Here is a 27,338-nt window from a genome sequence, read left to right as displayed (position 1 = left end):
ATATAAATTTACCCATATGCTTATAGCTTATATAATACCAAATTGCAAACTAGATAGGACAATATAATTTGTATATTCGTTCCTATTACATGGACATTAGAAAAATTATCCAACACTAATTATTTGACTTTAAAATTTCAGAATATCCGGAAACTGGGGTTGATGCCCAAATAATGATAGTTACTCAAAAATAAATACAAAATTCCAGAAGAAACAAAAATATTGACTCAACAGAAAAATATCCTGCAAGTCACAGTAAGCTTATTCTAGAAATTTTAATCCCTCGCAATAAAGTATTTGACAAGTAAAGGTAATAAATCAACTATACAACCGGTACGCAAATTTATTAATTTCTACGTAGCTCTTGAAACATCACAACGCCAGGTACCAGTTACGGACTGAGTGAACACGTATTGAAGTCACAACAAAGATTATAAATGCAGAGCTACCATTGAATTATTATTATCGTTATTTTATTGACTATCACCATAGTGGGGAGATTGGCCTGAGCATTATCATGAGACAGGAACATTGTGTGCTCTCAATTAACAAATATACGACGAACAACGCGGTAACTACATCAAATTATTGTCCTACATTGCGGAAATTACTTACTTCCAAGCAAAACACCAGAAATAACGAAAACATTCCACTAACAATTATATCCCGCGATAAAATACAGGTGCCGATAGCTATCAACAACAAACCAATTATTATAGAAAAAGTGCAAAAAAAATCGACCTAAGCACGAACTAAAACACCTGTTACCAACACATGGATTAATACACGATCGAGATTCTACTTATAAGTAGCAGGAATATTTTCATTTAACTCATGTCATGGCAACGCAGGCGTAAAAAACACGTACATTATTTAGACACAAAAAGTGGCGAACAATTTCCTTGATGCTATATTGTTCATCGAAGTACATCTTTGACTGAACCATTATTTGAACCATTAAATTATTAAAATGCTATGAACGAAAGAGCTCGAATTAAACATCATTTATCACGGTCTGATCCATAACTTTAATCCCATAAATATCAAGTCATTATTTTCCTACTTCTACCAAAGTTAAAACTTTAGGTCACACGCACACATGCGATTTGTAGCGCATTTTCGTCAGCACAAAAAAGAAATTGGTACAGACTCAACGAAATCTTGCATCTTTTGGAAAGCTCGTGCAATAAAAACTCGTACAAGCTCAGTGCAGGAAGTACCGTACTACTTATATCAACGAGGATGCAGACGAGAAAATTATCATATTTCAGGCGTGAATCTGCTAAAAAATGACCCGAGTCTGGTGCAGGGCACAGGGCAGTTTTGCTGCTAATAAACTTAGGTGATAATCACTTGACACGTGTAGACAAATTCGTAAATTGGCAACAAAAAATTCATGTATCGATGGAAACGATCAAATGGAAAACAAAAAAATGGGGCCAAGATATCGTTGTGAACGACACATGGTAATTATTATCAGGTCCGAACCAATATTAAAAATATTACCAATGGTACTGTCGTTATGTGCAAATAATGCCCAAAATTAGTAAATGTAAAATAATTGAAGTACACTCACGAGAAATGCAGGTCACAAACTTAAATAATAATTAGTAGACTAAAGAAGCCTTAGTAACAATGAAAAACGTACCCAAATTGGACTATACGGTACACTCAACAAATTTATATTTGTTAGACTAATTTATGGTGTATCCCAATCAAAAGTAGCCCTTCACCTTACAGAGAACAATGTTTTCCTCACCGCTGTTTACAAAATGATGTCTTTTTCTTTCCTAGTAACGCATTAGTTGCTCACGAGCCGGAGTAAACTTTTGCACAATTTACTTTCTAAACATAGCATGCATGCGAAAATTCGATTATTTTTGAGCAACTGTACTGGAATTTCTAGCTCCATACATTAAACATTAACTGAACAGTCATGTAATAACGATTTGAATTCGGATCTACGCTGAGTGTTACAACTCAATTGATATAAATACTAGGCAATATTTCACACACAGTTCGAGTATTGAATGAGTGAAAGGCATAAAACATGCATCAAAACTATCGTCAGATGACGTAAGTAGAATCCAGCACAACATATAAAGACTAGTTGAAATGCGAGAGTCACAATCATAGGATGTAGTGGTATATAAAACAAGCGTTGTGTCTTCGACTGGCCTAGCAGCAAAATAACCGTAAAATGCATGCTTGGGAGCTTATTAATTGTATCCCTGCTGATAAAATTAGGTTAGTTAATTGACAATATGATTTTAAAATGATTGCTATTCTGCAATACGAACCCGATGCCCATAAAGAGTACACAGAAGCCCCCACAAATCGACGTCCTCTAAATGCTCATTCATTTTACAGGCGGCAGTGAATTTAATTAGCATTAACACCAGGCAATTATAATTCAAATTATGTTTTCCGGGCCAAATGACGCTCGTCATCCCGTATAACTTTGTTTATTCCAAGTAGATACACTGTTGAATGAATAAAATTTTATTTGTGGAAGTTGACAGAAGAATTCGAAGTTTACTTCATTTTCAACATGATTCGAACTGGTTTTTCAATGGTACAAAGCATAATTGATCACATGATATAAAATGATGTTAATAAGACCAGAGAGCATAACGCAATAAACTTCCCACACAGTGACACCTCATATAGATCAATTTATATCAGTCACTATTTGAACTTGGAATGAGATGAGTCCCACTGAATACAAACATTTCATTCGGTGAAAAATGCGTGTTTGTTAGCCACTAACATGAATGCTAGGGATTGGTCCAACATTCCTCGTAGGTTGCGTGCTGATTAGTATATTAGCTGTCACCAGACTCGGCCAGTAAAGGACTTAAGAAGTCGTTTAGTTTGGCGTAGGCGGCCTCGAGATCGTCGTTGACGACGACCAGGTCGAAGTTGCCGGGCTGGTGGCCGTACGCCATCTCGGCCTCGGCCTTCGCCAGCCGCAGCGCAATCGCTTCTGCCGAGTCAGTCTGGCGACTTGTGAGCCGCTCCTTCAGGTGCTGCAATGATCAAAATATCGTGAAAATATCAAGGACTTATTATGTGGACCGAGTGGACGTAAAACAGGGTCCGGCAAGGAAGAATTGATGATTGCGGTGGGAAATGTTGAAATAAATCAGGAAACGTCTCTTTGATTTGTAACAGAACGACCCGTTTATTATATACGAACACACAACCCACAGAAAAATGGCCTTGAAACGACGCTTAATCAACGTTGATTCAACGAAACAAGGTTTAATTCAACGTCTATGTCTGGTGGGTGTATTCTATATCAACGACGTTTCCATTGCTACAGAAATGACGGCTCCAAACACGCAGAAATGCCCACTGTTTAACCCCATCCCTCTCATATTGTCTGCTCATATCATCCATTCTTCCCTGCCAGACCCTGAATTCTGCGAACGTAAGTGATGCATGCTGAAGGAATGTTGACCTTCAATAATTATTCTAATCAGATTGCAGGAAAAATAATCATACACATTTCACATTATTACGAACGAAAATCCCTTCCTCTTCTTACACACACAGAGTTAGGAAATAGGATTATATTCTACGGATATATGTATCATTTTGCCAGTAATTTCTAACCGGGTCGGTAATCAAAAATTTTATCTTGAGATTAACTCCCAGAATAAAAATTCAACCCAATTTCCGAAAATTCAACCCAATTTCCGACCAGGAAGTAACCCGCTTACCTCGATCGACGGAGGGAAGATGAACACGTACACGGGGACGTACTGAGAAGTTAGAAGCTTGCTTTGCTTCAACTGAAAAAGAAAACACCAGTTTAATACTAACTGATATGAGCACTGGAGTCGAATATGTACATGTGTCTAGCCTTCAACGAGGCGCGTATATAACGAGCAATCAGACATTTAATTACCGGGAATTAGAGTCTCGAAATAGCGACACTTTTTTCAAGTACCTACATTAAAAACCACATGTGACGGTGAAGGTTGGAAAAGGAGATTATTGCTGGACTGGAACGTCTCCGTGACAACGTTTAAGCCAAAACGTACAAATGTGCAAGTGGGGACGTTATAAAAGAAAAACAATTCCTAATTGGAAGAGTTATTCCCGGTTACATATGCTACACAAAAGGAGACACTTCGAGGTGGAAATCGATGAAAATTAGTGAGTAAGAGCACGCCCTGCACGTCATGTCCAGCACTCACCTGCTGCACGTCATGTCCAGCACTGACCTGCTGCACGTCATGTCCAGCACTGACCTGCTGCACGCCCTGCACATCGATGTCCAGGATGCACCACTGGCCGCTCTCCAGCACGTCCAGCAACGCCCGGTAGCTCGTGCCGTAATGATTGCCTGAAAGTTCAACAACTTGATGAACATTCATTTCAAAGAGGTGAGCAATGAACACATCACTGCAATATGAAAAAAATTCGTGATGATAAAATAATGAGAAAATCATGCAGATATGATACAATTAATTACCAACAGTTAGTTAGTTTGATAGTTTAGTGGCCAAATGTTTACTAGCGCTTCAGCTACTAGCTATCTCGCACCGAAAGTCAAGATGAACATCACCATAGAGGTGAAAGGTCTCAATTATTCATCACCCACAAGGGGCGGAAGGTCTCGTATGTCAAGCCCGCTGAAGCTGGCTCGAAAGAAGCAGCGTTAGCATCTCAAAAGAGACGAAGTGACAAGGAGGGACAGGTGAAAAGCAATAGAAACGAAGACACTCGAACAAGAGGTCGCTTACACGGGACGTCGGCCGCCCGCACGAGAGAGACAGAGAAGGGAAATGCAAGGAATCCTACCTACATAATAACTTAATGTAAGGAATCCTACCTACATAATAACTTAATGTAATGAATCCTACCTACATAATAACTTAATGTAAGGAATCCTACCTACATAATAACTTAACCCTACAACTGAGACCTACAGTTAGACACCGCGAGCTCAGCGGTGGGGCGCTCAGGAACAATCCGCCTAGGAACGCGAAATCCCATAGGACTTCTGACGAGCACAGACACACGTCAGAAGTCCCCCCTGAGGGGTACCAATAGTTAGAAGAAAAATGACTACAAAGGGGACATTAAGAGACAATCAATACAACATCTAGTTTCTGTCCAGTAACTTTCGCGGATAATCAAATTTTTTAATATTATCACGGAGCGACAGACGCACTAAATTTTGGTCGTAGATGCCCTCGGCTCACCGCTGTACATGGCAGTCTCAAGGAAGGCCCCGGCCTGCAGCTGTCGCGTGAAGGTGTCCGTGTCTATAAAGTGATACTCGCGTCCGTCCACCTCGCCGGAGCGAGGCGACCGCGTCGTGTGTGACACCGAGAAGCCGAAGCGGTCAGGGTGGTCGGCCATGAGCTTCTTGAGCAGCGTGCTTTTGCCTGCGCCTGGCATCAGATATCAGTGACAAGGAAATGATGAATTTGTCATTTGGTTTCTACGCCTCACATGAGATACCGATATTGGGACAGACAGACAGACGGGGAAATATCTTATTTGTTATTCGTTTTGGCTCGCTAAGTACCATTAGTATGTGTTTTGGACGTAGCAGTCTCAGGAACCACTACACATAGACTTGGTTTTAAAGTAAATAGATAAAGATAAGGTAAAGAATAATTGTCCTCCCGTTTTTTGAGCGATTAGTTGATATTCTCTAAATTTATATAATCTGTGACTCTTATAATGTAGGTTATAATTTAATTATTAAAGCTTACAATGAATGACGATCTGTCTAAGTTGAATGGCTAGTATGATTAATAAGTTGACATGAAATATAACATAATGCATTTTTGCTTAGTGCACCATGAAATACATTAATTACTTATTTATAAAGGCATTATAATGAGGTGCAAAGAAATATTCTCGCATGTCACGACCAGATGTAAAACTACCTATATCACACTTTGTTGAAATATTTATTCCGCTATGTAAATAGAAGGATGATTTTTAGAATAATTTGTTACTAAATTAAGTAGGTAAGGCAGTTCCAGGCAGCATAAATTCTGCCAGATTATTTGTAAGGAGAATAAAGCTATTTTCTCTCACCCGACGGGCCGCAGAACACCAGAGGTCTGGGAGCCATTCTTTTCACAGCGGCCACCGAAAACAGACGACTAGCTGCACCTGAAATACCGTATAATTTTTATTAGCAGCAACACTTTCAGCCGTATTAGATAATTAGTTTTATTGGGTACTTGCTTTTAAAAACAGATTTTATTATTATAGGAAGGCTCTTCAATGGAGTGGTGCATGCATGGTTTAGAGAATTCACGCAGCTATTCTGAATTTTAAATGAGAAGCAAAACTAAGACAAATAATGGCAAGTTATAACGTATCATAACCTTTATAGCCATTGAAATTACATTGTAATGGCTTCCAAATGTAATGGTTGGCGGTAAACATTAGATCTTAGATAACCTTTTTTACAATTAAAAATACCATACCACTTTGAATGCATGCAAGCTGTTCAGTAACTACCTCAGAGAGGTAACAATAGGATCAGAGGTAATCCTGTTGCTAATTTCATTCTCACGCCTGCAAGTGTATGTTTTGGTTACAAATACAGATTGCCATTGCCCGATGGATTACAATATACGAATCATTGCTAAGAATCTGGAACGAAACATGTTCCACTTACAGGGTCTACTATAGCAAAAAATATGCCCAAATTCTTTGTATCAGCTCGTACATATTAAAAACAATCATTATTACGAACGATAAATTAGCTCCATTAAATTCAGTATTCCGGCTCGAATATAGAAGAAAAAATCCCGATGCAGTTAACAAGGAGAATAAAATTTCTACATTTACACCACAGTCATATTTAGCTTCATCACTCATTACGGTAATAAGACTTCGGCTCGTCAACGAAATTTAGCAAGGAAGCTCATTCGAGTGACAACTTGTAACGAAGATGTAAGTGTACCAATATCACTTATTTTAATGACAATAAAACGTCAAAATAAAATTTCAAGAATATAGTTGTAGCATGAAGTGCTGTGGGAATGAGATTTTAAACTCTTCGAAGATTCACGGCAATTTAATTAATATTTTATATCCAATGGAAATTGCAAGGAATTCAGTCAAGAAAGAAAGTTTAAAATAAAAAATCAACAGAGATTATAGTTCACCAGTACGGATAATTCTTTCCTTACAAGAATAAGTCACACGCGTTATTAATTTTTTCAGGCCAGAGTCATAATGCTACAGGAGAGACCAGCGCCAATGACGCAGGTTATCAAAGTACATACCCACACAAATTAATAACACATTTCTCCTTGATTAGATTATTTATATATAATATGCATGCCATCCTGAGTTTAATAATAATAAATAATGATAGCGGTTTCAGCATTTATTAGGCCGTAGGCCTGTCGCCGATTCTTAACACAGCAGAATATTCACAGCTTGTTGCGGTCTCGAACTCGCAACTCACTGCTACAATTCTGCTATGCTTAACCGCCCGGCCTCCTTGCCGATTCTGACCAGAAACTGACGCACAGAGCTGTGATCGAACCCGCGCCTCTCTGCGCCAATCTTGGTACTCTGAACTTTAACCACTGGGCCACCAAGACAATGCGCATAAATATCGTAACCTAAAGACAATATATATCTGTAAGGTTAAATCCAGATTGGCAAGTAATTTGACATTTCTAAAACATTTGAAACCTTTACCAAGTCATTTATTAATTTATATTATCAAGTTTTAAAACTGAGGAGCATGAAAGGCAACACCCTGACATATTTAGATGCTCAATCTTACACTGTTCTTACAGACTCGTTCAATATTCTTAAGTATTCAATAATAATCCTTAATTTCCCGGTATTATTCAGAAAGGAATAAGAAGGCGAAGTTAATGTATTTGCGAGAGTGTTACCAACATGTATAACTTGTAATACAATTTGCACCGCGAAATACTTCAGGTCATTATTTCCGTGGTACTTGCTTCGATTGTTAATTCAATTTATTAATCTTTACTTCATTTCCATCGTGTATGTGAAATACTTCAGATCATTATTTCGGTGGTACTTGCTTCGATTGTTAATTCAACATATTAATCTTTACTGCATTTTCATCGTGTAAAAGTTGAAATCTAAGATTTATGGCCTCATAAAATCTTTCTGATCATAGTTGCGCGTGGTAATGCAAGATGCGACAAGACGCGCATGTATGCACGCACTGGGCGGCAGCTCGCGACACACTGCAGGCCACAAGCAACATTCAACCCCAAGCAAGACAGCCGAGTTCTGCCACAAATTCAAACCATGAGGCTAAACTAATTACTCAATTCAACGCAATAACAAAACTACACACAATTGAAATAATTAACTAATGAACTAAATATAACCAGAAATTTGAACGTGAACTAAAAGTATTTTACGATAATTTTCTGCGTTGCTATGAATAGATTTGTCATTGAATTGCATTCCACAAAGAAAAACGGTACTTCTAAATTAAACTTAAAAACAACTACCCCCTTTCTGAAACCCAGGAGGCTACATTTTTTTCCTCTACGCTAAATGGTGTCCAGACCAGAGCGGACCCGCCCAGCAACAAAATAATATTGCGTTCTGTCTTGTGTCAAAATATGTTCTGATATTGCGTTCTGTCAAAATGACTTTCTTGCGTTTCTGACTTGCGTTCTGTCAAAATATCTTGCGTTCTGTCCTGCGTGCTTAAATTCATGTAGTACGATAATTTGGCATGAAACAAAATCAACGTGCACTCAGTAACGACATTCTGACAAACACGCAATGTCACGGTTAAGTCCTATAGGGTATGACTGAAATTCACTTAAATCTTCACGACGACCGTGGGTTGAAGAAACAACAAAACTTAAGTATTTCATCAGTAATTGAACCGATTGCTGAAGAAATGCAAGATGTTAGACTGTTTAATTATAACAATGTCGCGGCCATGCTGGTAATCTTGCATGGCACAGCAATATCGCGTGTCGGACGCTCGATACAGAATTCGATCGCGTTCATCAATAAGTAATCTGAAAGCGGCCCATCGCCCTTCGCTAGATAATCGAAGTCAATTCACTAATTGATTACGATTCTTGTCTGGCTTTATTTTTTCATCTGTCGGTCGGATTCATCTAATGAACCCGTAGCTCACTCCTTGAGAGCTTATGGTGCATGCAGAAGATGCGTAAATCTTAAAGCAGCTTGCATATTTTATAAGAGAAGCAAGTTAGTAGACCAAATACGTAAACCAATACCACAAATAATAACACTTTGATGCGTTGACACGCTAGAATTTGAAAAAGAGAAGCAGCATAAATAACACAAAGCAGAGGTACACGAGTTAGATTAAATAAGGTAAACGCCTGAGAAATCCTCAAAATATATTTTAGTATGGTGTAGGCCTTGACTTTTACAAATTGTGAATTGTTTCCGAAGGAATTTTAACCCATTCTTCAGTTAAAACTCCCACCAGCTCTTCCAGATTCGATGGCGGCGGGAATCGACTTCCGACTGGCATCTCTAAACCGACCATGAATGTTCGATATTATTCAGGGCCCATACTTTCAAAAAAAATTAAGAGATCGTAAGTCCATCAGCCAATCATTGACGTCCACGCAAGCAAAATCCACCAATCATTGACGTCCACGCAAGCAAAATCCACCAATCATAGACAAGAAAATAGAGCGTAAGTACTTACGTTCACTTAGCAAGTTTTGAAAGTATGGCCCCAGGTCTGGTGATTGTGGTGGCCAAATGAGAGACTCAACTACATTAGACTGTTCCTCGTGCCAACAACTCCAAAGTCTCCAATTGTTACGGATCGCGGTATTATCATCTTGAAAGATGGCGTTCCCCTCGCCTTCGGAAACAGTGCTTAAACCATTGGAATAAATTGGTCCCCCAAAATTCCTAAATAGTCACTGCTGTTGACTCTTCCATGAAGAGAAATCATTGGTCAGTCAGACTTTCAAGAAATAACACCCAGGATCATCACAGATCCCCCGCCATGTTTGACAGTTGGGAGGAGGGAATAGGGATTAAATGACTCTTTAGAGTTTAAACTGTCTCCAAACGTAAACTCGGCCGGAGGTCGGGAATAAAGTAAGCTATGTATCGTTAGAGAAAATCATATTTTTCCACTGCTGAGGGACCAGTTCTGAAGGTTCCTACACCACTCTAAAAGCTTTGAAGCATTTGTAGGTGAAACCGGAGGTGTTCTAATTGCAGCTCTTCCGTAGAATCCAAATCAGTGCCGCTTTCGGCGGAAAATCTTTAATATATAGAAACTGTTATGTACCTGTATATTGGGGTCTGCAGCAATTCTAACAGCCGTGGTCTTTCGATTATCCCTCACAATTCGATTTAGTACCGTCTGTCTCAAGCAACTTCGGCCAGACCTGTGTTTTGCTGAGGACGTTTTTCATTCCCTTTCAAAAGCACAAAAGCATTCATTACTTTTGAGAAAGTACCTCTAGAAACGTCAAGGCCTCTTTGAAAGTTAGAGGATTGCCATTTATGGGTTAGGGTATACGTTAGGTGATAGACAAAGAATTTACTAAAAATATACGTGAAAAGATAAAGTATCAATTAGCCGCAACAATAAACAATAAAACATAAAATCTGGCGATTTTTATATCTTTATAACATGTTCAAAAATTACGATGTCAAAATGTCAGGCGTTTCCCATATTTTGTCAAACCCATGGTATATAGTGATCAATTTAAAAAGCAATAATAGTTAATATATAGAGACGCCATTGTACAGTTCACAATTTTTAAAACAAACACATTACGGGTGAGATACTTGTTAGAAACTGCGATTTATAAGAAGCCCGAGTGAGGAAATACATCCAACAGTGTCATACGCAAAGCACACTTAAGTTTACAACGTCACTAAGTTCTCAAGTCCCAGCTGCCTCCGAAACGTTCTTATCAGCAAAGCTACTCATATTAGAGGTCTATTTATTACGTAACTTTATATAATTCAGAAACTTGATTGTCTGGAAATAAAACAAAGAAAAAAATTCAATTCCGCAACTAAGAAAACTCCATGCAAACTAAAAATTGCAAATTTTTCCCATTTTAGCTGTCAGGTTATATGGATTTTGCCTAAATTATTAACAGAAAAATTACGCTTCAAAATGACAGTTGATCTTTAATAATAATTAAACCAATTGAAGAGAGGCATTCATTTTTAGGGCATTCATTTTTTAACAACAGTAGGCATAGGTATGAAAGCCGAAAGCTTTCTTATTATAGCAATCTTATAAATATTACAGAACGTGTTAGCAGAAATGTTTAAAAAACTATAAACCTGTTCAAAAAAACAATCGGCTGGAAACTCAACGCCGTACTCAAGACTAGTTTCGAAACGCAAACAATTAAAACAAAACAAGTTGCAAATACTTAGATGGTTAAATGAAATAAAAGACTTACTGCGGCTCCAGACCAGCACAGAAGCCATAGTACAAAGCAAGCGTAGCTGCACAGAGAAGGACACAACGACTCAACACAATTAAAAGACGATGTTGAACTTAAGAAGTCGTAAGTTGAACACAGACCAGATGAAATTTGACATGACAACATTGGAAATGAAATACTGACCATCAAAAGCGAATTTAACAAATTAGCCGAACACTAAAAATGAAACGTGAATACACGACAGGCTGAAATCATAAATGGATTCAACAAAAAGACATAAACATTATTTGATCACGAGCATATCCTAATAGGAAACAATCCTTCGCAAATTCGTCACCAAAAAAAACTCGCGAACCAATTAAATTCCAACGGGTATTTCAAAATTGCTACTGAAGGAAACAATCATGGTCCGCTCAATGTTTCAGAGAAAACCTAGAATGATACATTTATGTATTTATGTTATTATTTATGAATGATGTATTTATGTTAGAAACACTTATTAAAGTTGAGCTTTTGATTGATAAATAACGCCCAAGTTAGTCAATATGAAGGCAGGCTTTGCGTCACATAGCAAGAAGTTTGAATGCGATGCATGCTTAATTGAATCGATTGCGACAGCACAACATGAATCATCAAATTGAAATGCGAAAATGATGAAGCTTTTACAGCTAGAATAGACGCCAAAACCAATTTCATTTTATGTGACATCAATGACACGATGCACATTTGAAATTTGATCAATCCTTATACCTCATCTTGCTATAAGTGTTACATTTTCACAAGTAATACCAACTAACATTTTAACTTGATACGATTCTCGATTTACGGAGAGCAGCACAGAAGTTGGTCGTGCAGCGAGAAGAATCAAATTTACATCATAATTTCAGGCGTGTTTCAAACACACTGCAAGCGTCGCGTGACGCGTGCTCATTACCTTCGTCCCATCAGCACTGAAATTTATAAACTAATACCTATAGAATTAAATATGATAAAAAGCATATTGTAAAATGAATAAATCAAATCAAATAAATCAAACGTCAGAACGTTCAAACTATAGTACATACCTATCAATATTATAATTTTAATCCGTGTGATATTTCGTTTTTATGTCGCCTCATTTAACTGTCGTAGGTAATAGATACAGATTTACAAATAACCAACCTTTGAAATAACTATGAAACAATTATCATCAAACAGTTTAAAAAAAGGAATGTATTTAAGGACATAATGAATGCTTCGATATGATGAACTAGATTGAGTGTGTATAGTACATATACACTTAACCTTTTACAATGGATCAAAAGATGACATTGCAGTAAAAATTTTAGGAGAAAAGAATCTTATCAGCACCTTTGAATGACGTTAGAGGTTTTTAATTCTAAAGAAATATGTCACAATAATTGAAATTTTAAGGATTACAATTCATAGAAAAATATCAAGTAAACTCGAAACAGACCTCATTGAATATTTTGAATGAAATTAAATGTTATTCATTTCCAATCATTTTGCCATACATAACTATAAATTTAACGACTGCACGTGCATATAACTATCACGATGCATGAGCAATTTAGACGATCAATATATGGCTATTCTGAAAACAGCACAATGTACAGATAATTCGAGGACATTTTTTAGAAAGCCTTGATTGTTATTTTAAATGATGAACTTGGCACATATTACTGTATATAGGTAATATATTATGGTATGTTAATTAATCTATATGTAGATCATGTTTGCTTCTACTAATTTACAACATTAAAAAGATGAAGACAAACATTTGAACTGAAACTGTTGCCAATTGCAGGACTAATTTGTACTATCATAATTAATAAAAAGTTTTGCTTCACAGTAATTTTAAAAAATTTCAGCTGGGAATAAGTCATTTTTCCTATTTTCCACTGAAGAACTTGAAAAAAGGACCATAAGAATGGGTGAAATTGGCCAAATTTATTAGATAGATGTTTTTGTCCTATTCACAGATGGCTTCTGTTCAATTTTTCACTTCAATTGCAAAAATGTATCATTAGGCCAATTTAGATTTTCTGGCATGGTGCAAATCTAGGATTGGCAGTACTGATTGGTCATGGCAAAGGGCACTCAGTCTAGGTCCACTTAATAAGATCAAATGTATGATTTACAAAAGTCTCCTGACATAGATTGCTAAATAAAATGTTATAAAATCTAATAAGAATAAATGCATATTCCAAGTCTAGAATTGCCCACAAAATGTTTCTGAAAATAATTGCATGTCATAAAGTACCAGTATTGCGTCAAGATGGCATCAAATGCCATCTTGCCCTGAACAATGTACAGTGCAATGTCTGACAGCAAGCTCCCAACTTCATCTTGTCATAACTTGTGATCTGTGCAGCATGGAAGGATTTTGCAGCCTACAGAACAAAGATATTTTACTGCTTATTTCTTCATTTTTTAATTTACTTAGTGAATAATGATTTGTGTATGGTGTATTGAATACATGTACTTTGTGTTGTATTGCTCAGCCAACTCAGAGAAACTGGCAACTTTCCCATTTTTGGTACTTTGACATTGACACTTGTGAAGTTATACTTCATTCTAAATATAAAATCTTGAAAAATAACTAAATTTTAGATAATTTATTTGAATGTAACTTTACATTTAATAAAAATAATTTCAATTAATTGCTGTCTTTGATCTGAGAATCTGAGAATTATTAGTCCCTACCGGTACTCCCCCAAAGTCACTACACACCTCCAGCCCCCCAGGGGGGCCAAGACTAGGGGCCCAACAATGATAAGTACTGTCAAGACAAATAAGTACTGCCAATCCTTTAGCTTGAAGAGCACCACTTTCTGATGTTCACAGGTGATTTTTAAAAATTGCTGGTAAAAATAGTTTTTCTTTTTTTTCACTAGATAAATAGGGTGAAATCCATGGTGCATGGGATTATGGGAATGGGTTAAATTGGCCAAGCGTGGAAAACATCTACCTTTAGGGTAGCAACTAGAACTTTCCTGCCATTTCAAAAACTGCAAGATTTCTGACAGATGAATCAACTCCTACCTAATTGTTAAGGAAAGTGCACGATCAGGCCGCAAGATTCCAATTGTATTAAAAATTTGTAGTGTTGGAGTTGTGAGATTTGAGAAACAAGTAGAAAAATTCCAATACTGGCCAGATTCATGGCATTTTTATCTGGTTCAAAGGTGGCTTCTGTCTAGTTTGGAGACCATGAAAGTTAACTCGTCCAGAAGTGAACAAAAAAATGTTTTATCAGATGAATTACCTTTATACAATTTTTGATAAGATAGCACAATTGAGTTCAACCTTTTAAAACTTACATATAATATATTATTGGAGCTCTAAAATCTTGGCAAAGAGCTAATTCAAGTAATTGCTCATAAAATTGTACATTCCATTAGAGCTTTTCAGATTTTAAACAAATATTCTGCTTATTTATACTACAGCAGGCATGGAATGTATATCTACTTGGCAAGCAATGACTGAATTTTTTGAGCAGTGGTTTTATGGAATTGCAAGCCATGATTCCATTTCTTCAACCTGTGATTTTTAACTACTGATAAACTTACAAATGTAATTTTGATAAGATAGCGCAATTGAGTTCAACATTTGAAACACATATAATATATTATTGGAGCTATAAAATCTTAGCAAAAAGCTAATTCAAATAATTGTTCATAAAATTGTACATTCTATTAGAGCTTTTCAGATTTAAAACAACTATTTTCTGCTAATTATATTACAGTAGGCATGGAATATATCTACTTGGCAAGCAATGACTGAATTTTTTGAGCCATGGTTTTATGGATTTGCCAGCCATGATTTCATTTCTTCAGGCCATGATTTAATTTCTTTGAGCCATGAATTCCATACCTCAGCCATGAAAAGCCATTCACGAGCCAACAGCCTCAAACTTTTTACCAAGTCCTGTGTATGTGTTACCTCTAATCTCTAATTTTACACTAAAAATAGTCAATATTAACACTTGTCTTAACATATGACTCAGGATTGGAAATCCTACTTGTTTCTGAAATCTGGCAGCTCCAAAGTGACAAATCTAGACATTTGGAATCTAGCAGCCTGATTGTGTACTTTTGTTAACAATTAGACAGAAAGCATTCATCTGACAGAAAGCTTACAATTCCTGAAATGGCAGGAAAGCTCTAGTCATGGCCCTATTATTTATTTATTTGCCTAAAGGTAGATGTTTTCCATGCTTGACTTAAGAGGCAACTTATCATGTGAAAATGCCAGGGTGCAGAAGGTGGAAGCAGCGTCACCAATATATGGATTTTTAAGCCCAAAGCGTCGCCAACCATTTTCAAGATGCATCGCCAAGTAATTTTTGCTGAAAAGCCATTTACGCAGAGTAATGAAAAACTATTTACAAGCCACAAACTTATTTACAAGTTTGCATGCATGTGTTACGCCAATCAACTAATTTACCCTAAAAATAGTCCAATTGTACAGCAAGTGTCAACTGAACATGTGATAATGCAGTCTGACCACTCTAATGTGTAAATGTGACTGCAACTACATTTTGTTTACATTTTTTTGATGGGAACTCATCGCAACAGATTCCCGGACAAGCTTTACCTCGTCCTGATCCATCCAACGTACCGGAAACCAGTATGGAATTCTGTATAGGTAATATATTATCATGTTAACAAAAGAAAATGTATCCAAAAATTTACCACCTTACACCGAAGTGACAATTGATACTCTTACACTGAGCTTGTCAGAAACTGCGGACACCCGGTGACCCGGACAGCTGCACTTCCTTTAACTCGCTTGTGTGTGGTTCGAAAACCGATAAAAAGTCGGCGACTCTTCCCTCCAATACATACAGTCATACACTAGTTGTGTATCCGTATCGACAAATTTTGTAGAATAATATGTTCCAAAATAAAAATAAAAATTACGTAAACTTTCGCAGAAAATTCTCACGATTTCACCAATACCAACAAAGTTCTCGAATCCACACGGAATGATGGGATAAACTGTTAATCTTTCACGGCGTATGGCAACATTGTGTTGACTGTTGACATTAGACAAGACGGTGTCAGACACCTTTTTTTGGTCTTGTAAAGTTCAATTTCATAATAAATAGATTTGATCCACATATCACAGTGACATTTAAATGATGGAAAATTGTTTCAAAATTTAAACACCTGTTTATAAGCAGTAATTATTTTATTTTAATGAACCAAAGAAAGTTTAGTCATCGAAATGACAAAATCATTAAATTTAAAATATCAAGTTATATGAGTGAGATCATCAATTATCAAAGAAGCCGTAAGAAAAAAATCGTTGTTTTGGATGTAAAAGAATGTTTTTAATTTAAAAGAAATGCAATACTTGATTTTCAGAAATACGATGCAAAAATTAATGATCCCTATTAGAATTCAACAGACGCGACTCATTCAGAATTAAATTGAATAAGTAGGTACCTATTTGAAATTTATGATTTTACAAATTGCTTAATTGAACGCAGTGCAGAAATTCAAGATCACCTATGAGTATGAATTTAAGTCTCATGACTGGAGATCTCAAAATTTATTGTACTACCACGTATGTTTGATACATAAGCTTCTTGTCCTTTTGATGAACAGAGTTTATTTAGGTTCTATTGACTGTAATAGGTAGAACGTTGCGACATATTTGCGGCCATCCAACGATCGGTTGACGGCTTTGACTCATGATACCACTGTACAAATATTGCGGTGGACACATCTTCCAGAAGTTTCAATGCAAAGATTCTTATTTAAAGGATAATAAATCGATTCGCAGTTGTTTACTCAAATTACTCCCACCTATAGATATAAATGAACATTATTCAATTTATTTTAAACGTTTTTCATGAATTCGCATTAAAATATTTATTTTGAAATCAACCATGTCAAAGTAACGAAATAAATTGTTATAGTTTTAGGCTTCCGAAAATATTTCAAATCTTTATCAGATATATCATAATTAATCATTCTCTTGCATTGAGTATATTAACGTTGTGAACCGTGCTGCCGCTGCCGCGATCGTCATTCGTTTTCGCAGTTGCATGCCGGGTGCTTGCTTCTGTTGTTCTATTTAGTCTCGCTCCCATGAATTGCGTGTTTCGTGTCATCGTGTGTGCATCATGGAAAAGTAGTCACGGTAGCTGTAATTACTTTATTAAGTTTACTGTCAACCGGGGCTACTCGTGACAGATTTGATCGTTTTTTTGTTAATAACTTAATAACTTCTTACGATGAAACATTTCATAAACAAATTTAAGCTCATTTTATAGCTCTTTGCCAGGGCTATCGAATGGCATTGTCAAAAAAATTCCATATGCTATTCCTAAGGTGCCAGACGCAAAATAAAGATTGTCCTGAGTAGCCCTGTCCGTCGGGGCTACTCCGGACAATGGGAATAAAACTTCATTTCAAAACATTTGAAGCATGCAGAGCGTACTCATCCTTTACTAACAGCTCTCTGAAGTCCTCCTCTTTCATTGTAGACGATGTAGAGGTAGAATAAATGACATTTTCTGTGATTTTTACTTGTTTTTCCTTTATTGATTTGATATTACCATAAACATTAATTACCATCAATTGGGGTGACTTCAGCCTCGTTTTTGATTCATGCTGGGGTCGTAAACGCGGGGTCGTAAACGCCGGGGTCATAAACGCAGGGGTCATAAACGTCGGGTCATAAACGCCAGGGTTGTAAACCAGGTCATAAACGCCGGAGTGACTTTGGCCATTGTTTATGACCGTTTATGACCCCGCTTTGGCCATCATTATGAACAAGGCTGAATCCCCCAGTTGATGGTACCCTATTATTGATGGGATATTACTGTATTATTGATGTGATATTACCATATCCATGAACATGCCATTAAGCATTTACAACAACCTTGTTCACTGCAAGCTTCATATCGGCAGCCTTATAGCATTTTTTCTGTATCTGTAAGCATACAGGAATGCTTGTAATTTGTGTGATAAGTGAACTTTTTTTCGCTCAGTGAGGTAAATGTAATCAATATTCTTTGTTTTTAATCAATTTGTTCTTAACTGGAGCCTTTGCTAACTGAGGTTCTACTGTAAATGCATTTTTGGGGGTGTCCCTAATAGCCCCGGGGGGGTGTCCTGAGTAGCCCTGCTGTGCGGAAATGGCTGCCATTTCTTTTTGGAATGAGATAGGCAAATTCTGTCAATTACGTTTTCAAGCCGACACCTGGGTGCAACTTTTATGTAAGTAAAATTTTTTAATACGGCGAATATTTTTTTTGCTACATACCTTAGCAGTTGTAACTTTACAAAATATAGTTTTTCACCATTTTTGCTCGAAAAATTCAGTCGCGGCTCGCCAAGTAGATATATTCCATACTAGACTATGGGTATGACCAATTCAAAACTTTTGATCGAACTATTCAACTCTATTACTGATTACTCCAACTGTCTAACAGAGATCATTTCCATTGTAAAAATAGAAAACTTACCAAACGTATTCAATGTGACAATGCCAAAAGTGTATGCTACTAAAAATAAGTTTAACAAATTCAATTGGCAGTCCAACAGAGTAAGCAGACGTGTCACGGTGTCACACGTTTTCTTTCAGTCAAAAATCGATGGAAGCTTCTGAAGACTTATGCAATTTTGCCACACAACAGGATGGTGTAATATAGTGGCCACGCAGAGTATGTTGTAGTGGTTGTTCACTAAATTTTTCATAAAATAACGGGAGATCTGGACTCGGGAGCCCCAAAGGCACGTCCAGCGCCACGAGTTGAGAAGGAGCAAGAGGACGTAAACAAATAAAGCGGAACAACGTAGGCTCCGAGAGCGCGGAACAATAAATAAACCAGAAAAATTATATGCCATTTCAAAAACACTGATATATAAGGAAAAATAAGTTTTGATTTTTCAAATCCTTATTTCATCCTCTTGAAACACATAACGGTCAATAATCCTAGATATTGTTTTGCAACTATTTCTCGCTTCGTCGAGTTTCACAGCATGATTAGAGAATTCTCAAAAAATACTATAAACTTCCAACAAACACAGTTTTGCTTGAACTTTTCAGCATAACGACTTTCCTCAAATTCAGTGAGCAAGGAATATCTCCCAAAGTAATGAACGTAGCTACTGCGAATTTAAGCACATATTACTGTTTAAATCACGAATGAGGTAGAAGTAAAAAAAAACTCGCAAAAGAAGGCAAAATTCAAAAAATTGTCATAAGTTAAATATTACCGTTAGGAGATTAGGTTTCTATATTGAAAGTTTCGTTCAAATCTGTGCAGTAGTGTAGAAGAAATGTCATGCTCACTGCAAATTTCGGCACGTATCGTCATATAACTCACGAATTAGGGTGAAATTTCAAAAATATTCACAAGCTAAGCATCACCGATAGGTCCTAATGAATACGTGTACCAAGTTTCATCGAGCTACGTTCATTACTCTGGGAGATATTCCATGCTTACTGAATTTAAGGAGACCGGCCGCGAGTCCGGCCGTAAATTTGTCCGAGACGTGAACATTTACATGAGAAACGTCTATTTGACCACTTGACAGTACAATAGTGATAGATATATGACGTTCCGCGAACAGCAGCAAGCTAATAGCTCACCACTTTCATTGCACTCTCATATTATTTTAAATTAAAGATTACAGATAATTCAAATTTCTGCATAATTTTGTGCGTCGTATTTCGTCTGTTACTGCTTCTGGACATTGCATAATTTGTACAGCTTGTTGGCGCAATCATTAACGCAACCATTTGCTCGTTGATTCAAGCAGAAATTTCACAACCACATGGCCACCCTGCCATGGTGCTGTTTAGAATAGAATACATAGAATAGAAATGTTGGCGCTGAAGCAATTGGCCCATGGCCTGTTGCCATTTCTTGTACTTTTCGAGACGTGATTCCACAAGGGATCAGGCCTTATGAACCCGATCTTTCCATAACTGACGAATTGATTGAGATAGCTGCTGGACTTATTGCCACAGGTCCGTAAGGTGCTAGGCATTTCAAGACTGAACATATGCAACTGCATAGCTTCGTCTAGTCTATTCTTGAAGGCATTCATACTCGGAGCGTCAACGATGCTATCAGGGAGGCTGTTCCACATGTCTTTGACTCGAAGCGTAATTAAGTAATTACTGCATTAACATAAATGAAGACCAATCGGTATCAATAATTTCCTTCTAAACACTTGGAAATTAATCCGGGTGCTTGTTGCCTTTAACCAAACCTATCCTTACCTAATTAAACAGGAATCAATTTATACATTACACTCCTACAAGCTTCGTCAAAATTTTTCTGGTCGTAACGCCAAATTAGTTAAAATTGCAGTGTTCAGCCAACTACGTACGTAGAAGCAAAGGGGACAAAAAAAAAAAAAATGCGGAAACGCCCGCAGGAGCTTTGTATTAATGAATAGCTTCGAAGTTATTTAGGTCTATATTGATCTCGAGTTGACATAACGATGCGTAGAAAACGTGCTAGAACTTGGCGCTTTGCGAGCTTATTAAAAACGAAGCGAAAGCAAATGTAGCAATGCTCGCTAGAGCCTAAATTCAATGAACAACTTTGTTGTTGATGAGGTCAAGATTTGTCTTGATTTTACGAAGTTATGCGCGGAGAACCTATGAAAAATTTGCCTAGAAGTTTACGAGAAAACTTGTGGCTCATACTTACGGTCAACTCTTGAGTCTTGAAGAACCTATCCCTCGACTCTCGCCAGCCCAGCCACAACGCTCGACACAAGAGTATTATAAATTTTATATATAAAATTAGTCTTATGGACGGAAAAAAATTCTGCCATCATAGCATTGAATTAATATTAAAATTAAAGATTAGGAAAGAAAAACCATCATTTTAAATTAAAAATATATATCAGAGAAACTAAGCAGAATATCGCTGTGTGAAACATACACACAAAACTGGCATGTTTTTAAACAAACAAAAGCTTGAAGCCAATAATCATAATAAAAATTTACGAATCAAAGGCGGCAGAAATTGAGTTCTATAGTAGTCAATGTCGGCTTCTGGAAGATGACAAAAACTTGTTTTGTTTAAGACTTGCGTGACACGAGTGGAAACACGAGAGGTAGGGTAGGCGCAGCATTGAAAATCAGAAGACCATATTCTGATGTTCCAATATTCGCCAGCCGTCATAACAGGACAAGGAATACACATTCACATCCATGAGACTATGATCACACATTGGCCGTCCCAATGCTACTATAGCACATTCTTCATTACAAGACAATAATCACAATTACAAGACACGCCCTATTACTATCGGGTTTAGTTCAGCATACAAACGGAAAATTCAACCGCATTACGTAGATTCTCAGGACAAATCAATCATTTTTTAACGAGGCAGGCAAGCACCTAGTTGAAAACACGTCTTAGGCGAATGCAGGTGAACGATTTTCCAATGATATCAAGTTGAAAACATTAAGATATTCGATGCCTGAATTTTTTTTAACCCTGATATAGTTTGATTAGTAACGACATTATTATGAATAGAGAACGTTCCTTTTGAAATAATGAATCTCTTTCGAAAAATTGACTGATGATGCACCACCGTGACAAGGAGTACAACAACCATTAGAATTCTTATCGTGTTCGAGTAACCGCACTACTCCCTTTGAGCGATTATAATTTAATTGTCTGACACAGATCTAAACTACAATCACTATTTCAGGCAAACATAATAAATTATTCATCAAACCCAATTCAATGGCCCCAGCAAGGTCAAATGGTTGCCAAGTACCAAGTACCATCTCTTCCACGCAATCTAAACCAAGCAAGATTTTCCCAGAACAAACCAATACAAATCTTCACCACAATTTGCGGACGAATTTCAACCGAAAATGTTCTCTCCGCGGGGCATGCACGTGTCTGTGAGATGATGAGTACTTGAACGAGTCATTTTAAATCCTACTGACCATGAATAATCTTAAGCGCATGCAAAGAATCCATAATAATTATAATATCTTTGCAGTCCTCGAGCCTAAGTTCATGAAGCCAACATAAGCCGATGAATAATCCAACAAAAACTATACCGGTAGCCACGGTTACGATCATTAATATAACTGGTTTTCAACTGTCTCGTCACAATCTCAGGCACAAAAATCGGGAACTTGATACTGTCTGCCCACCACCTACAGCAGTAATCAAGAACCCAATAAAAATTTCTGCACACAGTTAGCATTTTTATGGTAATACCGCATTTGTGCAGTTGAACTCCTCAAATACCGAAGAGCTGATATTTTCGATGATGCAAGGCTCATGTATTTTCAAGCTTCCAGTCTGAGCTGAGGAAGAATTTATCATGCGATAAATACAATAATAACACAACATGCATATAATTAGATAAGAATTCTAATAAGTACAAGTTAATTGGTTGAGAACGAGAAGAGGTATAAATTGGGACTAAAATCATGGATAGAAAAAGTCGAGAAGCATTGTACAAGAATTTCATTTTGTTTTTCTAGCCAAAAATAACAGAGCGCAACGGGAAAAAACAAACGGTACGGTATTAAAAGTGGGGAATTTTTCAACACTCAAAGCGGGCAAACACTGGCGACAGAATGCTAAATAATTATCAAATGTTACCGTACTTAATTTAAAATAAAGCAAGGACTCCATTGTTGCCTTAGACATAAGTAACCTACGTTTTACTATGATGTCTTCAGTGCATAAATAAGTTAAAGATGTTTTTACAGTTATAATGGAAGTTACAAGCAGCAGTGGAAAGAGTGTAATTTATAACATAAACGACCTCATACGATCCATTCGCACCAATGCTCGGCAGCTCGTGAGCTCATCTCTACAGCATGTTTTCTCAAACCGCAGTCAGAAGAAAATAACAACTTGTATTTAAACCGCTAATAATGAAGGCAGTTGTGCACCTAATAGCAAAACCCAATCATTTAAATTTGCGCGCGCTCTTTATTACCAAGTAAGTGTGACTTAGAATCAATTTTACGGTTGACTGAAGAACGACCCAAAACAAAGATACCATTAACAAGGTACTCAGCAACCAGAGAATGGAGGGTTCTTTTGTAAACGAAGCTTGGTCATAGAAAAAAACATAACATGTTAGTATGTCCCCATTTTCATCTTCATCATTCCCTAATAACTTAGGGTGGTTAGGGAAAATATCAGAATAGAGAACAGCACATATCGCGGCTGAATTTCACATGATAACATGCAGGCGAAATCGAATTGAGGTCTACCAATAGCATGGATATTATTTGGCTGTCTAGATTATATAAATACTGTAGTTGTAGAAACGAATCAGGAATTTTTCGTAGCTCGCCGTTGAATTGAAGCGCCCTTTACCAAATGTGTGGACAAAAACTAATGAATAATTTCATAATAGGAAGTATAGAAATTGAGCTCACTCCTTTAACCCCACCACTTCCTATGAACACGCCATATCTATACCGTACACAACACACATTAGCATACAGCATCACCAGCCATAGCATTGATGAGATAAAAATCTATATAGTCTCTGGAGATTACATATATCTGAGCTACTGAATGATAACTATAAATCTTCATCATAAAGTCCCAGTACAATGTATCGCACAAGCCAGGCAATGAGCGCAAAACCAGTGACAACAGCCATGTTCGTGAGCACCGCCATGGAAGTGCTGGTATTGGCATCCACGGATGCGCTACTCGGACTGCCGCATGCAGAGCTCACATTGTTGTTCTTCTCCATCAGACGCACACGAGCTGCCATTTCTTCGAGCCTTTTTTGCTGCTTCTCTTTAATTATCTGAAAAAATGAAAACTAGATATATAACCAGCAATTAGGTCTCATTTAAAATTGAGTTAAATCCGTAGAGCCAGATAGTTTCTATGGCATTTGAATTGCAATATGAATATGAACTAAAGATGTTTGCAGTTTGCGTTTCCCAGCTTTATATGCCACAAGGCAATAATTTGAAATGCCTAACATTACTTAGTACACATTTTCCAAGGCATAAATAGGATATAAACAACCTTGAATAATAAAACGAGTATGCCTGTGGCAGAAAGGAAACCTCATGATCTTGTGATCTACTCACAATGTAATATTTTCTTCATAATGTATTAACTCAATGAATAAGGTAGCACTAATGTATAATGCCAAATATTGTTTATAAATTTGAGGTTAGCATAATCAAGTTAACTGATTAAAATTAAAAACACAGAGAACATCAGAGTACAGCACTGTTAACCCTCTACCTCCTGACATGAGTAACCGGTGCAATATTGTCAGAAGCCTACTTCCCAAAAAGGATACGTAGCTAGTGACCGCAAAATGATTTGCACTGATGTTTGCCGCCATGTATGACCACTTTTAAATCTTCTCTGTTGCGTACAAATGTCCTCAAACTGCTACATCAATTGTTTATGTATAATTTAACTGTATAATAATTTATGTATAATTTAATTTAACAAAGTTACCTACATGCCCAGGGAGTGGCATAGGTATGGCGGTAGAGGGTTAAAGCAAGTAGTATATATATATGTGGCCTCTGAATGCCATGTTCTTAAAAAAAGTTTGAAGAAAATTGAATAATAATGAAAATTTTATAAGTCCAAACATACCTACATATATCTGTATACGGAAGGTGAGTTCAAATAGATACAAAGAAATATATACCTATAGGTATATATATTCAATACCTACATTGATATAAAATAAAATTATCTTGTTCAATTTCTAAACATGTTTGCAACGTACCTATGCCAAATGCTGTTTTGTATTGCTACAGATCTGGTGACAAAGATATTTATAAATTTAAACTTTACAAGTGAGCAGAAATAGTGAACTGTTGACTTGGAGGCTATGTAACTTACTTGCACTATTTCAGGGAAAAGTTCACAGAATATTTTATTATCTAGGTTGAACTGCCAGGATTTGATGGCCATTGCTTGCTTCTCTGCATCTGAACTCTCAATGCTGCCAAAGGTGGGCGACTTCTCAAGCTGTAACAAAAGATTTGCAATAATTTCCAGTTAATTATTCAATTCCAATTCCAAGACCTCGTTCCATCAAATTATTGCAGCAATGTCTCATGACCCAATTATGAATAAGCCATAAATTTGAATATTTCAAGTGGTACAAAACAAAAACATGGGTTCAAAATTATTATATTGATGTTTATTTATTTGCCTCATATTACCTATACTATTTAACCAAGATATTGGACCCTCAATAAGCAGGAGCAATAAATTAGAAATATTTATTAAATGGAAATCCAGCAATAAATTTTTTTAGTCCAAAAACAAGTTGTGCCAAATTTAAGTGGATTATAATCAGTACTGATTAAATTTTAGCATTATATCTGCAATATGAAATATTTAGTAAGCAAACTATCAAATAATTAAGATGCCCATTGGTGTCTGACTTCTCCATTTGCCTATAAAATTTTCCTAATTCATATCATTTGAGGATATGATTGGTTTTCAATTATAGGTATATTATATGAGCATATTACTTATTATAGGGATTAAAATTGAATTTATAGTTATATTATAAAATTGCTCACCATGAAGGAAAGGAGACCAGTGAGGATTGTTGCAACAGACCAAGCAGGATTCCAAGTGTCAGGATGAAAATCAGATATGGAAAGACAAAGTCGAGTGTTGGTCTTAAAACGACCAGAGGGAGTAGTCATGTAGATACTGGGTGGCCTGAAGGGATATTCCATTGGAAACATCAGCTTGCCATGGTAAAAGCCACCATAGTAAGGACTGTCTTCTGGACCTTGCACCACATAATGCCTGCAATGTTGTGCAGAGAGATTATGCCCATGGTAAAATCAAAGTACACATATCACCTAAAACATTAAATGAATTTTTGATACCTAGTCTACCCATTGCAATTGTTCAGTCAACTTACTGTATTCATAATATCTATAATTATTACCAAGTTCAATCCATCATCATCATATTTCTTCAGGTAACATTTTCTCTGCATGATCCAATTAAGTGGAAATTAATGATGAAAAACAGATACCTACATATAGGTATAAATGACTGGTTGATGGTAATGAACTCCACGCATTTGAAAGTACTATCATATTGCTGATATAATAAAAGTAATTTGTATCAGTTTATAGGGGGCTATATAAATGATTTAGTGATGAAATCAATCAGCACTTGGCTTGAATACATAATAGGGCAAACACAACATATGAATTAAACACCTTGGATAAAATTATTAAAAAATTATTAATTTTTTATTATTAATAAAAAATTATTATTATCCTATTTTTAAGGCACAAATTTTTCCAATTATCTCAATTCCAACTCACCACTCAAGAATATTTGATGGTAGTGGCTCTGCAGTGACATAGGGCACGGGATCTTTCTTCATTCTCATATAATCAGATCGCAAACGGTAAGTTGCTGTTACAGAAACTTTGCTCATTTTGCTATTATCATCAAATATGTACAATCTGAGACAGAAGTTAAATTAAGTGTAACATGCTTATTTCAGATATACAGTGAGTATAAAATTCTAGCATACAGTTCAGATAGTTTAAACTTTCAAATTTTAGAATCCCTGAAGACCAAGTCTCCAGAATATGAACTTCTCAGTTGCTAACTTTAGCACACAAACAAAGAACATACAAACACTGGGGAGCCATGATGAAGTGGCTCCCCAGAGTGTTGCTTCCTGAGTGGTGCTACCCATTTGGCTTCAACCAATGGTTTTTCTGATTGGTTATTTAGAGAGCTGACTGCCAGGTCCCTGTACATTTACCTAGGTGTACACTGGTACCTCACTTGCTTGTGCGCCTTCTGACTCTTCTGCTGCTACCTGGAACCCTACCTCTGCCTTCCTCTCCTTCTCACCTGACCACAAGCCAGCACACTGCCAACCTGCCATCAGAACCTCAACATCCTACAACTCAACATTT

The 27,338-nt window shown here is 36.7% G+C and overlaps 2 protein-coding genes across 3 annotated transcripts; both read right to left on the bottom strand.

Moving 5' to 3' along the window:
• Positions 1-329: 329 nt before the first annotated feature.
• Positions 330-19,229, bottom strand: LOC108673447 (guanylate kinase). 2 transcript variants are annotated; one of them, XM_018161282.2, is made up of 7 exons: positions 18,895-19,229; positions 11,427-11,472; positions 6,067-6,144; positions 5,217-5,408; positions 4,260-4,354; positions 3,726-3,797; positions 330-3,029 (listed from the first exon to the last, which is right to left on the bottom strand). In XM_018161282.2, exons 2-7 carry the CDS (start codon positions 11,452-11,454, stop codon positions 2,826-2,828), a joined length of 669 nt encoding a protein of 222 aa, XP_018016771.1. In that variant the 5' UTR covers positions 11,455-11,472; positions 18,895-19,229; the 3' UTR covers positions 330-2,825. The 2 variants fall into 2 exon arrangements, with proteins under 2 accessions (XP_018016771.1, XP_018016773.1); XM_018161284.2 differs by lacking the exon at positions 11,427-11,472.
• A 3,643-nt stretch (positions 19,230-22,872) lies between these two features.
• LOC108673448 (ubiquitin-conjugating enzyme E2 J2-like) lies at positions 22,873-26,909 on the bottom strand. Its single transcript, XM_018161285.2, has 4 exons — positions 26,730-26,909; positions 25,962-26,196; positions 25,270-25,398; positions 22,873-24,199 (listed from the first exon to the last, which is right to left on the bottom strand). The coding sequence occupies exons 1-4, from the start codon at positions 26,843-26,845 to the stop codon at positions 23,966-23,968; spliced, it is 714 nt and encodes a 237-aa protein (XP_018016774.1). The 5' UTR covers positions 26,846-26,909; the 3' UTR covers positions 22,873-23,965.
• Positions 26,910-27,338: the final 429 nt, after the last annotated feature.

The sequence above is a fragment of the Hyalella azteca genome, unplaced genomic scaffold (assembly GCF_000764305.2).
Source record: "Hyalella azteca isolate HAZT.00-mixed unplaced genomic scaffold, Hazt_2.0.2 contig17967, whole genome shotgun sequence".
In the NCBI taxonomy this organism is placed as follows: Eukaryota; Metazoa; Arthropoda; class Malacostraca; order Amphipoda; family Hyalellidae; genus Hyalella; species Hyalella azteca.
The sequence above is the reverse complement of the archived record's forward strand: the minus strand, read 5'-3'. Positions and strand labels throughout refer to the sequence as shown.